Source organism: Oryzias latipes, chromosome 18 (genome assembly GCF_002234675.1).
Source record: "Oryzias latipes chromosome 18, ASM223467v1".
In the NCBI taxonomy this organism is placed as follows: Eukaryota; Metazoa; Chordata; class Actinopteri; order Beloniformes; family Adrianichthyidae; genus Oryzias; species Oryzias latipes.
The window spans coordinates 10,348,580-10,366,918 of NC_019876.2; the positions used below are offsets into that span (position 1 = coordinate 10,348,580).

The following is an 18,339-nucleotide window of genomic DNA, read 5'->3' on the forward strand; positions in this document are numbered from 1 at the left end:
AAAAATCATAGACAGAGCAAGGCACTAAAAACAACACAGTTTAAAGGGAAATAGGCAGACTGCTGTGTAGAAGATTATTCCTTTGGCCGTGTATTCCAGCAGCCTTTGCTACATCATAAAGTATAAGTAAGCAAGTTTGGCAATTTGATTTTTTTTTAATCATACTTAAATAACATGTCACGGTTAAAGCACATTTAGGGTTTGTTTATATTATACTGAAAAATAACCATAAACCAGACAATGTTTAATTTAGAAAACAAAACAAAAAAATTTACCAAATAAAAACACTTGGAATTAGGTTGGGTTAAAAAATAAATAATAAAATACTTGTTTGTGATATACAGCTGGAGTGATTAGTGCTGTGATAATTAAATAAAATGTATTTTATAAAATTTCATTCAGGTGAATGGTGAATAAGTATTATATCAGTTATAGCCTCTTAAAAAATGTGATGTGTAGACTCATATTGTGACGTGTTTTCGTGATACCTATCGTATGGCCTACTTTGCAGTATGAATAGCACACACCTGAGCTGTGACTTCCTCCTCTATAAATATGGAGGTTTCCGTCTCAGCGCAGTTCAAGCAGGAAAACAAACCTCTTTAGATATGTATCCATCTTTATTGATGTCATAAAGATTGAAAGCCCAGATGAGTTTTTCTTGGACCGTGCCTCTCAGGAGGATGGAAAGCCCCATGACAAAATCCTGCGAAGGATTGAACAAGGTTCACATGAGGGTTTTAGTAAAAATAAATCATTTTAATTCTGTGAATTAAAAAAAACAGATAAAAAAAACAACCCATTTCAACTATTTTTCGTCAGTTAATTAAAGTGTGCAGACACCAAAAATCAGAAATACCCCATTATTCAAATGAAGAGCAACCTCACATTGCACATGCACATGATGTGCATAGACTGCACACAAACAGAACGCTTGATGAAAACTTTTTTTAATGTCCTAATAAGCGCCTTGTCACGTTACCATGAAAAGGCGCCGCACCACGTAACAAATAGTCCGCTTTTTGTGAAAAAGCGATCCAAATGGGGAAAAAAAAAAAGAATTAAGGACTGAAAACTGTTTAGTATTTATTTCTTTTGGAGGTGACCATGTTATAAGCGGGTTAATGGTCTTCGAAGTTTGCATTATCACTTTTTAATGCTTTGCATCAGACGGTTCAGGCTTTCAGGGCGTGCGTTAAAAAGTGATAATGCACACATTGTTTGGCATTATCCCTTACATCTAGGTTGTGAACTTTTCTCCCAAAAAAGCGACTTAAATAGGATTTTTTCTTCTTTAGATCGCATGCGTTTGCTCCTGCGACTTTTACACCCGCGCGACTTACAATCTGGAAAATACACAACATCTCCTGGACAGTTTGACAGCATCAATCTGTTTTCCAGTGCGTGGATTACCTCAAAACTCACAGAGCCGTTGTGATCCGTGTCAAATGCATTGAACAGGAAGTGAGCGTACGTCGAAGCATCTGCAAAAACAGAAAAAAAAGAACAAATGGAAGTCAGTGCAGCCAGACCTGCAGCAGTACCGCAAACAATGAAACCATTGTATTCTCTTTTTTTTCCTTTAAGCTGTTCCGTGCAACTACAAAGAACTAGACTCGTTAAGAGAAGGAAAAAAAAAAACACAGATTATCTTCGTTTCCACTTTAGTGTGCCATCTTTACTGTTCTGCCTTTCTTCTCTCCAAGCAGATAAATCAAAGCCTCTCACAGCTTTTCTGTCTTTTTCCTGAACAAGAGCTTGTGCTTTGTGATGAAATAAGAGTTAACGTCTGCATATAAACTAATTAATTGCAGTTAAGTTAGCACACAACAAATTAAGGGGAAGTAAAGCAGAAAGCGCAGACCTCCTTGTGGGAAGAACTGTGAGTAGATGTCTTTAAAAGTTTCTTCATTGACGACTCCACTGGGGCATTCCTGGAAGACACAATGGGATTGTTCAAATTAATTAGCATGAATACATTTTGTTCTGATCAAAGTGCTTAACTTTCAGTGGAAAAACGAGCGAGAACTGAAGAAATCTATTTTTTTGAAGCTACACTCGAATTCCTCAAGAGAGATTGTATCAACAAGCGAGCAGAGTCGGAAGCGGAGTTCATCCGATGGCTTTCATTAGAAAACACCATTACAAGTGGAGGACAACAGCTTCTTTCAGAACACGCCAAGACATTGGAGATGACCTTGCTGCAATCTGTGTGGCACAAGTCTGCAATCCACATAGTGACAAGAGGCGTGATGGAGAAAGCCAGGCAATGCAATTTCCAATGCAGAGGCTATAAGTTCTTCTCAGGGTTGTGGGTACAAATTTAAGATAAGGCCCAACAGCTTTCAATTTAAAAAAGCAAAAAGCAAAAAGGATGACACACATTTACTGCCTTTCTTAAACTGGGTGATTGACTACATCAGTTACCATAAAAACTCATATAAAACATACAGATCCATTGTACAGGGTTACACATAAGAAATGTTGGAATTTACCAAAAAAGTGGTCCAATTTTTTAAACCCACACCTGAGGATTGGTTTTAAAAGGTGCTCTTTGAATGACTTACATAAGAATCCTCATATTCTTTATTTTATGTTTGGCCAAAAAACAAATAAAGACACAAGGTTTTACAGCTCTGTGGTCGCCTTGCTGGTATAATTCAATAACTGATAGGCCACTTTAGTATTGACTAGAGAGGAACCCATGTGACTTTACAATTATAATGAACTCCTCATGGTGTCCAAAGAACATGTCCTGCTTGGTCAGGTTGACATAAATTCAAAAAAGCTACTGAAAGCTCTCGGACGTGTGCTATGATAAAAGTAATCAAACATTGTCTTTATATAGCCTACTATCTAATTAAACTTCTGAAGACAGTGTTTTACCAAAGGAAAAAAAAATTAAGATATTAGGAAATATCAGCCCCAACAAGAAAAGCTTTTTTTCAGTATAAAGTTTTATGAAGTTTCGATCACTGTTGGAGACTTTTCCCCATCAGGGATTCTCTCTCTAAAAAGTGATTAGTAAAAAATCGAATTGTTTTGTGGTTCTGTTGCATGCTTTTGAATAACCAACTTAAAACCCTTGTTAGTCTCATTATTAGTCGTCTCATTATTAGGCAGCAGGTCCTGCCATAGAACCACAGTCCATGCTCAGATGACAACAACAAGTTCACAAAGGAAGTAGTCAGTAAACAAATGTTTACCGTCAATCGTTTGGAGAACAGCTTCATTCTTTGGTCCAGACTGTACATGTATGACACCTACATTGCTTGATTGCATGTAAATGTAAATACTTTATACAGGTTCTTATGCAGTAACTTAATAAAATAACCTTATTGGCCTTTTTCCAGGCTTTTCAGAGAAAAAAAAGGAAACAAAAAAGACTGTATTTACATAAATAGGGTGAGTTCTCACTCTTCGTCTCCCTCAATAGTATTTGTTTCTTGCTATAATTACCACCCACACATCCATTCAATCATTTTCACAACCCTCCCCCCTTCAGTTGTCATGAAGCTCCTGGAGCCTATCCCAACTACTATTGAGTGGTACAACCTGAACAGGTCGCCAGTCTCACACACTCAGTCTGATGCACACCTGGGTAGAACTTTGAGATACCAATGAAATTATGAAGATGGATTTCTATGTGCGCTTTCCACAGAGAAAGGACCTAGCTGGGATTTGAACCCCTCTCTGTTTGCTAAAAGTGCTAATCACTATTCTACATCCCTCCGTGCCAGATGTACAAGCAAACCTGCAATCCTTTCTGGAGAGTATAGAAAACACCCTGAAACTACCATTACCTTCAAAACTAAACTTATTTAGAGAAAGATAGACTTTTTACCAAGTAGTAACACTCGCAAAAATAACAACTTTCTACTTATGGCGCAAACTTTTTTTGTCCTCTAGCCCTGACAACTCATCTAAACCAAAAAAAAAGACTGGAATTACGAAAGCTTTGTTGCTCAGGTAAAGCATAAAGATGCCAAAAGAAAGCAGCACTCTCATATAAAGTCTGCTGGCAAACAAGCTGTGGCCTGTCTATGCTGACGTTTCTACTAACACCATGGGCACAACAGAAATAAATGTTTGACAGAAAAGCTGCCAGACTGCAGCCTGCCAAGAATTATATCCTGTACACAAACCCAGAGGGCTGTGACAAAAGAGTTTTCTGAAAGATCAGATCAAAATAGAACTGTCTGGGAAGAGTATACATGAAAGGCAAACGCTACATTCCAGAGAATACATCTGTCCACAAGCTCAAACAGAAAAAAAAAACAACTTTATTTACAGGAAGGCATTATTAGAGCATTTACGGACAATCAATACAGAATTATTGATCATTTAAAGTATGGACCTCATCTTTCCGTCTGAAGGACAAGGTCAGAATTGTGAATTTTGTTTTTTTTTAAACAACCTCTCCCTCTGCCATCTTGTTTGATCGTCCATTTTGTGACACAAAACATTCAGATTTTAAAAAAAAAACATGGTGTACTGCTGTCTTTTCTTTTTTTCAAAAAGCCCGTCTTATGTTTCCAGCTAAAAGGATGCGACAAGGTTGTCTGCAAGGTCCCTGGACAGACTCCTACACCGTCTCACAGATCTAACCACACATCCTGCAGTGGGAGCTGGAAAAACAGTCAATAAAAACCAAAATGCATTGAGTGGCTCTGGTTAAATTTGTAAATAAGGATAAGTAAGAAAATGGCAAAAAAAAATATATATTATTATTTTTTATAACTTGTCCTGTTCAACAGCTGGGCAAACAGATTAGAGCTGAAGGCCTCTTGTGTTGGACTTTTTTTACCTTAACAACAGGGGTTATGAATCTTCTGACAAACTAGAGGTATGTCTGAATAAACCCCTTTTGTATCCGAGGCCAAACTTTATTCATTTGAATCGTATTTGATAATCTTTTGTGTTGGACCGGATGGAAAAGGAAAGGAGGGAAGAAGAGAGAGGGATGTTAGAGGGGGGGGGGGGGGGGGGGGGGGTTAAAACCATGAAGCAGCTTAAAGGCCCGTACACACCGGGACGAATATTCGGCAGGCGTTATTCGCCAGCGTTTTTCGCCACGTTTTTTGTGTTCACACCCAGGCGATTTTCGCTGACGATGAGCCGAGCGAACATGCAATTTCATTCCCTGACATTAGATGGCGCTTAATGTAAAACAGAAATACTCCTGTACACAAGGTGGCGCTGCGCAACTTTACGCTTCTTAAAGTCGCTTTTCACTCAGAAGAAGAGAGCAAGTATTTACACGCTTGTCAGAATCAAACAAAGAAAACATGAATATTTCAAGCACCAGTAGCTCCAACTGGTGCTTGGTTCGGGGATATTTTAGAATGTCCGTCATTATTGCTTCGCGGCTGTGTAGACGCTACTTGGCGTCTATCTTCTTCGCTGGTATGTGTGCTCAGCAAGGCAGTTTTGTGTTTGAGCGCCCCCAAGTTGTGTTTTACTGTAACTTCAGAAGCTCCAGGCACGTGAGCAAAAGCGGCATTCTCATTGGTCGAGTAGATTTCGACGCGTCGCGTCGAAATCTACTCGACCAAAAATCTACTCGACCAAAAAAAACGAACCCGAGGCGTTTTTTTTTTTTGACGCTTTAACGCGTGGCGTTTTTTCGCGTCGGTGTGCACACTCTCATTGGTGCCCTTTGTTTAAGTCACGAGGCGTTAAACGTCGGCGAAAATCGCCGGCGAAATTCGTCCCGGTGTGAACAGGCCTTAAAGCAACAAGTTGCTGGATGATTATACTCATTACGGTAAGGTTCAGATGTAATACAAGTCTATAAGGGTGGGGGCCTGTCCACACACACACCCAAATGTTATAAACATACCTGTTGGCTCCAAAAATGTTCACATGTCAACATGTACACATGTACACAATACAAATACTGTTCACACACGCACACTTATGCCTTCAAACCAACTAGTGTGAGATATTTCATGCGATCACGCAAACTATTTGTTTTAAGGTGAGCTAACACCTGTGCTCAAGTGATAGTTTATGTTCCTCTAAAATGGATGACGGAATGTATAAAGAAGGAGGGAGAGTGCCAGCCATCCCCACACCAAGACCCCCACCGCAGCGGCAGCCATAACCCCCCCAACACCCGCACGGTAGCAGATAGAGAACAACCGCCCCGCGAGCAACCACATCCCCCACCCAGGCCAGGGCCAGCAGGACTGCCATGGGGGCCCCCAAAGCCAGAGAGCAGGGGGGCATGGGGGGACAGAGAGTGTAAGCTCCAGCCCAACTAGGAGAGCAGCCCCCCTGCCGCACCAGGAGGGCCCAACGCGGGGCCCTGCCCCAGAAGAGCGCCGACAGCCCCAGATGAGCACCTTATCACCACCCAGGAGTTCTGGGCATCCCTCCACCCCAACCCCAGGTACGAGCCAGGACCCCCTAAGGGAGACCCGCTCCACGCTCCAGGCAGCCACCCACCCGGCCCAGGGATGGGGTAGGGGACAGATGGTCCGAGGTCCCACCTTCCTTTTGAAATGCATGAGTGTGTGTTTGTAAGGGTGTGTGTGTGCATGTATGTGTGTTTGTGTTGGAGTGTATATATTGAGGGGTAAAGGGTGTGTGTACTGAGGGGGTTCGGTTAAAATTGGCGGGTGGGGCACTGAGACGACATCTGCTGCTTGCTGCCAGTGATGTTCAAGCACCCCCCTACCAAGGGCCCTACATGTCTATATCGATGGCACTCATGTCACCAAGAACGCAAAGTGACGGTGAAGCCCTGATTGAAACCTTAAGCCAGACTGATAGATCAGCGCATACCTGCTGCCAGAGAGCCTGGACAGGAGTGCAGAACCACAGTGCATGCATGTAACTGTCATGTGGATTACTATCACAGTGCTTGCACATGTCTGAGTTGCTGAGACCCTTCTTGAACATCCTCTGTCCAGTGTAGTAAATCCTGTGAAGAGTTCTGAATTGGATTAGCTGCAGGTTTGGACTTTTTGTCAGTTTAAAGGTGTTTAGACAAAGTTCTGACGAGAAGCTTTCATCTGTGCTGATGCTCAAATCTGCATCCATTTTATTATCAGAAGTTAAATGTTATTATCTAGGTTGCATAAGAGTTTGTATATTTTGGAGAGAGTTTTATTCATTGAACAATTAATCAGAGAGGTATCTACTTCTGGTGGCTTTAATATGTTCTCTTTGTATTAAATCTATTATTAATAAAATGTTTAAAGTTGCTGATATTCCAAGAAGTTATTTATTCCATCTTTGTCTTGAAGTTCCTGGCGTGTTATGAATCTTCTATCAATAATGTTATGAATCTTCTATCTAGTAGTGTTACACCCCCTGATTGCCAAGCTGGGAAGTGTATCATTTTTTTGTTTATCAGGGTTTCTGGGTTGTTCCCATATGGGTGTCATTTTGCACGGTTGAATGTTGAATCGTCGAGTTGGATATTTTGAGAAATTCCCACCAGGCTGTTATTATGCTGTTATTATGCTGTTTTTGGTCAAAATTTTTAAATCTGTCGCTTTCTAGGACCTATTTTCTGTAAAGTGGCAGGATTTCATTTGCCTGCCAGTTCTGGGTGGAATTGTTGCGAGAGTGGAGCAACCCCGTCTCCCCTTCCCATTACCCATAACGTAGCTCTTGATTTATGCGCTCTTCCACTCACACCCCCAACCTGACATTAGCGGTGCAACAAAAATGGCGAACAACACTGAAGCAATCCAGATTGAGATTCCAGTTCAGACGAGGAAAACAACGACTTAGAGCAGGAGGCTTGTGAACCACCGAGAGTGTTTTTCTTATGTTACAAATACGATCTTTTTCAAACAGCCTTTTTCGTCAAATCCTGATTCACGACAATTTGATTAAAGAAATACTCAGAAATACAATTTTAAGCTCAATTTTCTTCATATACATCCTCCATCACCAGAAAATGCTACAAGGACATGTTGAAAACACCAAAAACACAATTTTTTTACGAGAGGCTCTTTGACAGCAATTAAATCTAAAATAAAATAAAACAATATAAGATAAAATACAATAAGAAAAGATAATATAACATAAGATAAGATCAGACTTTATTCATCCCACGAAGGGGAAATTCTTCTGTTTGCAGCAGCAAAGTGACATTCATTTTTAACAGTGCAACTTTATAAAAGAACAGAAGAACAAATGTAGCTTGCTCAACAAAGTAAATTAAATAAAAATAAAAATATGCACCAAACAACTGTTAAAAGAACAAAAACAACTACAGCAACAAGTGAAAAACACTGTGTGGGTACATAGTGTGTCACTGCAGTGCTGTGTTGTATAGTCTGATGGCTGTGGGGAGGAATGACCTGGGGTAGCGGTCCTTTTAAACTGAAATAAAAAACAATACAATAAAAATATGAAAAGCCTTATCTGACTTGGAGGATTACCCAGGGTTAACCCTTGTGCACTTTAACAATGCGAGTTGAGTCATCTAGACCCCAAAAGACAGTGGTCTGAACCTTTTTTCTTCAATGATTTGTGATCTTCACTGGTGTCCATGAAATCCTCTTCACCTTTATCCACCTTTGTCATGGTAGGGAGAACACGTCAATGTCAGGGTGGGGTCATAGGATAGCACAAGGGTTAAATGCACTCAAATCCAGAGCGACAAATAGCTTTTTGCCTAAACTTAGAATTTTTGAAGAAAAGGCTTGTTTGAGATCGTCAGGAAATCTTTGAAATGAATTTATCTGCAATAAACTTTAACGATAAACACATAAATCTGGATCTAAATAACCTTAACTTACACTATTGACAGCAAAAAGCCAAAATAGGTGAGTCAATTATTTTTCTCTTAAGAATAAAACCTACGTCTAACATTTTGAGCATTTATGGTTTATGTGAGTTAACTAATGTTCAGCTTTAACGAGAATTTCCAAATCATATCCAAGACAGACGGAGAGCAAACTTTGTCCTGTGGTGTATTTGTTAATAAATGATTGTTTTCTGTTTGTCTACTACAGCCTGTGTTAATTAGCTCATTGTTTTTGTGTTGTTAAAGTTCATTTCAAAAGACTTGTAAAGAATTTCTCGTATAATTAACCATCACCACTTTTTTAAGAAGATGGACAGAGTAAAAATACATATAGATCTATTAAAATGTGTAGAGACACTGCAGGTCGGCAAATGGAGGCAGAACTCATCACTGATTGTCTTATCTTCTTGCTCGCAGTTTGATGAATAGGGCGGTGTTTTTTTTTTCTTTTTAGTGAGAATGGAGCCTTTGTGTCATCAAGTTGCCACACGGTGGCCTGCAACTCAATTTAAAGTTCAAAGAAACAGCCCACTGTGACTGGAAGCAAAGAGGAGATTAACTTTGATCTTACAAAGCTAAAAGTCAGAAATTCATCTGCACGCTGTTTGTTCACAGAAGCTTCTCTAACACCACCAAAGAGGCAGCTTCTTCTTACCGAGCATTCATCAGTAAAATACTGAAAACCTCAATTATCACAGTACTTTTTGATGCATCTCATTAATATTTCATCTACCTATTACTCCTCTACTTTAATCCTATTTTTTTCCCTCTCAACCCAACCCCTTTTTCAGGTTTCTATGAGCTAATGCACTTCCAAAGCAAAACCAAAGAGTTCTTTGACAGGGCAGACATTGTTCCTTTCACGTAACATTTTACTACATCAAACAAAAAACATGTTCAAATTTATTTGATCTGCATATAAATTATGATCCTTCATAACCGTCAAAATCACTGTTAACGTCATGTGCAGCCATGAAATTCTAGCTAAAGATCTGCAAAGCATCACACCAGTAAGCAATGAGGAGAATTAAATAAAGCTGCCAGCACTGGATTTTCATCCTTTATCTTATACCGGAGTGTGAATCATAAAAGGCGGCAGATTTAGTCAGAGGTAAGAACGCTAGTGTCTTCTAGATCAGTGCAGGTCATAGCTTCGTTTTCCCTTAACGTTTGAGAGCAAAGTTGATCTTCATCCTCTGTAAAATGTCTACAGTTGTTTGTTTGTACACTACATGTTGTGGGGAAACCTTTAAAATATGGTGTAGATTTTCCTCTTAACCCCAAGGCACCCTGAGGCTCCAGAGCCATATGTGGCCCTTTGACCTCTGCATCAGCTGTCTGGAGAGTCAAAAATATAATGATTTTAAATTTAAAGCAAAATGACTGAACTACAAGGCTCATAAAGCAAAACAAAGCAGTCTGATAGATCAAAGTTTGTTCAACTTATTCAAAAACAGTTGAAGCAGTTTTCACTTCGGACTACAATACCCATAATGCTCCAACAATCAATCAAGTGGTGCGGCGTTGTAGTTTACAAACTTTGTATTAAACTTTTGATCGGAGTTTGGATCGCAGAGTACCACAGAAAATCAAATGGAGCTCATTGAACACAACAGGAATTTATACAAAGGGTGCACTGAATTTTATAGGGGGATTAAAAAAAATGGCTGATGCACATATTTTAAGTTCAGCCAAGCACAAACACTGATGGAAATTCATATTGGTCACCTGTAATATGTGCAGCCAAGATGTGTGCAGCATTTTCCGCATGTATTTTAGGTGCATGCAAGGCCAAACACTACATTACACTACCTACTACTAAACTTGCTGTATAAGGATGGTCCTATATGGTACAGGATGCGTCCTTTATTTTGAAAGGAAGTCATGTGAACCTCTGTAGGAAGATATAAACTATTAAAATAAAAATGTTTTTATTTATGCTGAAAAACAACCTCATTTACATTAATCATAATAGTAACAATAACATAAATTGCAAATGTATGTTTTGTTTTTCAGGAAGGTGAATTAAACTTTGTGGCTCCTGCTGGGTTGTAATCAGTAAGAAATCGACCTTTAGGTTCTCTAGGTGTTGCAAGTTGCAGGAAACTTCCATAAATGGCAAACTGGAAGCAAAAAAAAATGGCCGCCAACTTCAGCCGTGTCCAATTTCTAAGGTGTGACAAATAAACACATAAATGAGCCCTGAAACTGGTATTTTCTAAATATAGATATTTGATGTACTTGAAGTTGAAAATTCTATTACTTTTTCCTCATTTTTGTAAAAAACTAAAAAACCTTTCTAGATGCGTGTGATTTTTGTTAACTTGGCTAGCTTGTGTGTTTCAATTCAGCCATCAGAGCAGCTGCTTTGAGAAAGCATGTGTTTTTGACACATGGGTGGCTTCACAATCGGATGTCAGATTTTCTCTGCGGCCCAGAACCAACTGTCCCCACCAACACCGGTCCGTGGGGTGAGGACAACGGTCCTGGATGAAGTCAGAATTGGGAGACTAGTTTAGCGTTTGATTACCGGAATGAAACACGTTTAAAAAAACAAAAAAGCTAAAGCTCGACTACCAACTAACCATGGTGTTGTACACAAGTTGTTCAGTTCTGTGTAAAACGGCCAAACTTTAAAACATAAAAAAATCCTTTCTGCCTCCAAAGTAAAACTTAAGAAATAAGTTTACACCTATGGTGATGACTTTTTTTTCTTTGTTGTAATCTTTTAACTCTACATTTTAGATTGGCATTGCCCCCAATCAGAGGCATTACATTCAAATTGACGTGCACTTGTTCCTACATGGACTTTTACAGGTCAGGAAGCCTATCTGTTCCATTCCATTACATCCATGCCATATTTGGTCAAGGTCATGCAGACCGATAAAGCTAAGAAATTAACTTTATGTTGCTTTAGTACAAAGTAATGTTGTTGTCACACACCAATGTTGAACTACTGCTATCCAGTAATAGATGGACAGCAGTTTATGTGTGTGTACAGTTATTGGTCAAAAACAAATGAGCTGCCACTTACATCCCCCAATTCATTTACCTTGAAACTTAAGGGAACCAAGGATAAAAGTCCAAACTTCTCATCATGGGCTAACAGCCAGCATCTATTAGTCTGGCTGGTCTTAAAAGCACTCCTTCACTTTGGCAATGTCAGTGGCATTGGGCACAATAAAGAGGTGCTGCTTGATCTCAGCGGCAAATAGCTAAACCACAAACGAACCAAACCATCCAACAACTATAATTTAATATCACTCATTTTTCTTTTCTTTCCTCTTTTTTTTTTTTAGCTTTGAATAAGACATGCATTACAGCATAAATAGACTAAATAAAATGAAGATACATTTAAAAAGATTAAAATTATGTAATTTTAGAAGTGATTTCATCCAGTTTGATTACCAATATTGCAGGTTGAATAAAATAAAGTTGATTTGTGTGTGAATTAAATTAATACATGCATAAAGAAATCTCACAACCAACTTAAGGTGAATGTAAATACATCCATTTTACTGGACCAGTTGACCAAGAAGCCATCAATAAAATATTAAATTAGTCTCCTAAAGGCATTAGAGTGTATGCAAACACATTTAATCTCGTCTGGCATTATTGGAAGTCGGGAAGCACGTGTCGTGCAAAATGAAAGCCTCATTAGAGTACTTCTTACCTCTTGCCCCCTCCTCTGGGAGTCAGACTAATGGGGAAGCCTTTACAGGGACTTGGCTGGAGCTCTGGAAACTAAGGCTCCATGGGAATTGGACCATCACAAGACTATCACCATTCACTTTCATTGTCAAGCAATTGAGGTTGAGATGATTCTGGGTCATCTCATTAGGCCTCACACCAGAGGTGTCAATGAAGTGAGGTGCTTTTATATGGGCTCCTCTCCAGGACGCTGACCTGGATTGCTCGTCAGGGATCCTCTTTAGATGGCATGACCCAATTAGGCCTTGCACAGCAAAAAAAAAACAAAGAAAAAAAAAAACATTTTTTTCCTTCAAATATTATTTTTGTGAAAGCTGAAATTGATTCATTATATCTAAAAAGATTTTAAACTAAACAATAGAGAATTACAGGCCTGAGTTGTAAGGAAAAGATGTTTAACCCTATAATACTGGATATGTCGCAGGCAACACTTAAAAAAAAAAGCTATTTCTATTTGATGTATTGTAATTCTTCGACCCTTCACACAAACAAACAAACAGCTCATTGTGACGCTGACAAAAGCAGCTTTTTACATCGCTATGCAAATCTAACATAAAGCATTGCATACTGGTGCAAAGCTGCCTTTCTTGCGACAGAATCAGGTGATTTACGTTGATTGCGTAAACTGTAAAGTGCTACATATAAGCACAAGGCTCAGCTTCAAATTCCACCGGAATTACATCAATTGCGTTAAAAAGTTACAATAGTCAAAAGAATGCAAACACTGGAGCTTTAGGGGTTAACCCATTTATGCTACGTTCACACCGACTATGTGATGAGTTCAAAAACACAGTAAACGCACATTCTTGAACATGCATTCCACCCATGGTGTTCACACTGGACAAGCAGGATGGGTTCTTCTTCTTTTTCTCTTTCTACTGTTTAATAGCGCATGTCCGCCACCTACAGTTGGATGAGGCTTAGTGCTAAATGCCAAAGTGGTTCATATCTCATGAATCTTGCTCAAGGCTTTTTTCTTTCACAGCTCTATTCCGATATATCTGAAGCCCATCGAGACGACTGTTTTTGTGATTTTGGGCTATACAAATAAAATTGAATTGAATTGAATTGAATATATGAAAGACTTGGTGTAATATACTTGGTAATTCCGACCGTGAACAAACCGCAATTATCAATTTCTCCTCTTTGATCAATTTTCAGATTGTTGTCCCTTTCGTTAATGAAAAGGGACGCCATCCATTCCTCACTACCAAACTGAGTCCCAGATTAGTTCAACTGGTTTAACTTTCAACGCTCAATGGCCGTGTGCTTTGTACATAAAGCCAGAAAACGTAAAAACTTGTGTAGGTAACGGAGAAGCCTGAAAGGGGCTTTGACAGGCATTTACATAGACTTATTAAAAGAAGTCTCTTTAACGTGCAGTGTGAACGTAGCTTTGCCCTTCTAAAACTCTGAGCGTTTAGTTTAGTACACATTACTAATGTATAGTGTTGCATAACAGCGCAATGGTGTTTTTCTCTGCTTCCGCATCAGCTGGAATTACGTTAAATACGTAAACGGTTGGAACTAAAGTTCCAGTTTTACAAGGTTAAGAAGGTAAAATGCTACACATTATGCATGTTGCTCAAGCTGCACCAGAGGGATGTGTTTCTTACGTTTTTGAAGCCGCGGTAAAGGATCTGAAGCTCCTTACGGGAGAAACGGGTCTGTGCTTCGAGCTGCTCCAGGCCTTCAGGACGATGACGCACTGTCGAAAGCTCGAGCTCATCTTCAACGCTGTCTGGAGAGGAAACGGCAGAAGGTCAGACACGATCAAAGTCCTTGCAAGCTTATCGAGGCCAAATCTGAATGCAACCCATTGCAATGCCAAATTACAGCACCAATTTATCAAACGGACGTAAATATTTGCAAGACCTCCAGTCTGAAGGCCTGAATTTTCCATGAAACGGCACAGGATCCTGCAGAGTTCATTAAAGCTCTCATTATTTCAGCTCTGTTATTTAGACTTTCACTAATTCAAGCCATACATTTCATTGTTACAGCAAAATATCAGAGGTAATTAGTGTTGCTACGTCTTCAGAAGAGCAGTGTTCATGGCAGAAGCATCTGCGTGTGGGTCTGGCGGCACAGCCGAACCCTGTGGTATGTTTTGATGGCTCCGTAATGACGGCAAATGCTGTCACTGACTGCACAGTCCTCACAAGCGCAGCACAGGTACATGAGAGTCAAAGTGCCTCATTAGCATTCAGGGTTTTATAGCGCCCTACAGCTGAAAGGCCGAATACTTAAGTGGAGCACATTTAGTCGGCTGCTATGGACCAAATGTAGAGCGTTCGTCTGCAGTGTTGGATCACATATTGTTAATAAAACACAGCAGCTACCTAATTTAATCTATACATTATCTTTAAAAGATGAAACTTCTTAGAAGTGGAGCTGATTTGTATAGTGCTCTGCTCCAGACTGCTTTCCTGCATCACCGCATTTACTGTATCTGTAACAACAAAAGCATTCTGTTTTCCATTTTCAGAGGTTTAAAGCAAGTTGCAGTGCTGCTCCAGCACACGCACTCAAAGAAGAAAAAAAGCCACAGAGAGGGAAACAAAAGAAAAGCTTCTCAAAGACATGACGACACAAAATCATCAGAGACGGACAGAAAGAGGGAGCCACTTGCTTTGTCGACTGGAGGAGGGTTTTTTGCCTGTGGAGCATGGAAAGAGCCTCAAGAGACGAGCTCTCACCCCCCGCTTGTGGACAATCTTAGGGTGACCTAGGAAATACAGCATCAGGTCTTGTGGTTACCCAGGCAACAGCCTCCACGCATTCAAGGACCGTGGACATGCAAAGAGGTGAAGGTCTGTTTGAGTTCACGGAGACAGAAGCTCTGGTTGTTCAGGACAGCAACACAGTATTTTGGACTTCATGAAGTGCAAATCTGCAGGATGGAGTGTGAAAGGATTGAAAGAGGTGACCTCTGGACGAATACAGAACAGAAAAAGCCAGATTATTTTCCAGGAGCGCGTGACTCTGGCTTTACCAAGCTCAGCGAGTTTCATACCATTTAGAAATTCCTCAGGTTTGACTTAGATGAAAGGTTTAGCTGGTTTGAAGCGTTGCATCAGCGTGGTGAGGCATCAGTTCACTGGGTCACATCATTTGTTTGGGAGACGCATCGCATCAATCGTCACCTTTTACAAAATATTACCAATGCTTTGCACGAAGAAAAAGTGTTTTCGAGCCTTTAACGAACACGTAACGGGAGGTTAAACGGTTAACAGAGTCTTTTCTCACACACAGCAGCAGTCTGTGGTCATAAAAGTCATTAAATAATAAGTCCACACCCTTTCCTACAGGAGTACAATGCCTTTCCCTTCACACTCTGAGCCATTCAGAAGATTTAGTTTGAATTTGAAGGCAGTAGTGGGTGTTCGAGGGACTCCTTGGCCATGAAAAGCCATTTGTCAATCATCTAACAATTAATTGCAGCGGCGTACGTTCAGGTATAACCACCGAAACATTCGACAGAGTTGTGAGAGGCCTCTATAAATCTGGGCTATAAAGGGACGGGGTGGGAAGAATGACATCATGTAACAGAGGCAGCGGAAATGGATTCATAAATCTGCAACTTAAGTGCAAAACTGTTGGTCAGAAAGAAGTATACTATTTATTATTATAAACTATTGTAAAGGACCAGGTTAGATAGAATCTTTTTCTATATCTTGCCAAAGCAGCCTGTCATTTATTGATATTCCAGTCCACAAAAGTGAAAATGACACATAGCCAAAAGGCAAACCAGAGAGCAGGTATGGGGGAGACCAATTTCAGCAAAACAATCATTACCTCTGATTTAAAAACCCACCGCTGGTCTGTTTCTTTCAAAGGTAGATTCATATTTTCATCTGATAAACAGGAAGAAGCTGTAATCTGTTCTCTTTAATCCCACTGTCTCTAACGTTCTTACCCGAGTGGAAATGTCTGAGTGAGGCTGAACCAGCTGCCGCTTTTGTGGGACTTCTTGAGCCTGACACCAAGCTAGCTTTATTTAGAAGCATTTTTGTCGTGCAAATGGTACATCCATCTACCTCAGATCTCAAGGAGAGTGCAACTGGCAGACAAGCAACCTTCCCAACGCAACAGATAGTCCAAGGCCGTAGTCATATGAACAATTATGGGGAGTTGACCAATGCCCTCTGCAACACATCTTCAAGTGACCACTTTTGATGAAAAGTCTATGAAAAGACACGTGAGTGCGCCTGTCAGGCTTCTGCATTCAAAACTCTATGTAAAAAACGTGCATCCATAGAACGCGAGTTAAAAGTTAAACCAGGTTGAACTTTGACAAATCAGGGACTTGGATGTGGTCGCGTCTATGGCGTCCCTATTCATTTGTGGAAGTACCAACCTTTTGAAAATCGATCATGGAGGAGAAATTAATAATTGTCGTTTCTGCCTGGCCGGAATTATATATCTGCAGGAATAGAGTTGTGAGAGAAAAAGCCTGGAGAAAGATTTGCGCCACTTTGACATTGCGCACCAAGCCTCTTCTAACTGTAGGTGGTGGACAAGCACTAGTAAACAGTAGCAAAAAAACAAGAATAAGAAGTCTATCATGGACTAAACGCTCATTCAAGAATGTGCATCTAGAGCGTTCAAGAACGTGCGTCACATGCTTGGTGTATTTGTAGCAAACGATCGAAAGCATAAGCAGTTGCAACTAACAGGAAGCACGGGTGTCTTGCAGTTCCCTTGAGGCTCGTGTAGACACCATGAAAATGGAATGCTCTATTGTCGTGCTTGTGGTAGGTGTATCGTGAAGTATTCTTAAGGATAACATAAGTTTCACTTATGACAAACGCGTGATGCTGTCATACAATACCCTTAATGCAGCACTTCAGTCTTTGGTAAGGTGTGTGAACTGATCCCTACTTTGCAAAGGTTTGTGTAGACATCCTATGAGCGCTTACATATGAACGTACAGGGTGTGCAGGTGTAGGATGTCCACACAAACTATGCTCTTGTAGTCTGATTGATTTGAACTACTTGCACGGGGCGCTGTGGGGTGTTGAAAAAATGAATAATCTGTCAGATGTGCCTGCGTCTCACCTACTTCACCTTTACCTGTTTGCTACGACTTGTTTCCCACAGCATGCCCATAGGAAAAATGTGCATCAACATTTTTCGCTCACAGAGCGTAATACGATTTTAAGATTTTTTGTGGGCCACCTCTACACTCAAGGACTTTTATATTACTTCTACATTATCTTGTAATTAGATGTGGATTTTGCTTAAATATGTATGCTCATAATAGGCCTGTGTTTTAGATCACTGAGTTTAACGCAGAGTGACCTTACAGCTGCGAGCACATGCAGCTTTTAAACCTGACGGGAACTCACAGAATGAAACAAGCTGGCCTTGAGGATCGGCTGGAGAATGATGCCATTCATAAGAAGGATGCCTGACTTTTGTAAACCGGTGGGAAAATAACTCCCTTCTTCTGTGAGAACCGCTTGCTTGAGTTCCGGAGAGCCATCCTCCTTGATGTCACGTTTCACACATCCGTGGGAAGACTCATTTCTCCAGACGGGGCAGGGGAACGGGAGGGGCACCTTAAATATCCAGCGTGAGAAGACACCTTGTCCTTCCGCCCCTGGATGCACAGCGTTCAGTCATGTGTTTCTTCCATGCAGCTGTGAATCTGTAGAAGGACCAAGAATTCTGTAATGCTTTTCTATTGATTTTCTAATGATTTTCTGGTGAATGGATTATTGCTTGACTGTAATAAATACCAACTCTGAGACAACGTTGGTTTGGAAAATCCGTTTATTCCGCTCCCTCTAATTTTTGAACACGCACTGTAGGTTCAGGAGGGTTTATTTACCTACAACGCCCTGTACAGTTTC

At 40.3% G+C, this 18,339-nt stretch overlaps 1 protein-coding gene across 6 annotated transcripts in view; it reads right to left on the minus strand.

The window, feature by feature from the left end:
- kcnip4 (potassium voltage-gated channel interacting protein 4) overlaps positions 1–18,339 on the minus strand; it is a 185,475-nt gene that overhangs the window by 1,623 nt on the left and 165,513 nt on the right. For all 6 annotated transcript variants that reach the window (XM_020711583.2, XM_020711581.2, XM_020711580.2 and 3 more), the window contains 4 exons: positions 14,098–14,222; positions 1,865–1,934; positions 1,414–1,484; positions 599–706 (listed from right to left, as the gene is read on the minus strand). In XM_020711583.2, the coding sequence (XP_020567242.1) occupies positions 599–706; positions 1,414–1,484; positions 1,865–1,934; positions 14,098–14,222 (374 nt within the window). The remainder of the gene's footprint in view (positions 1–598; positions 707–1,413; positions 1,485–1,864; positions 1,935–14,097; positions 14,223–18,339) is intronic.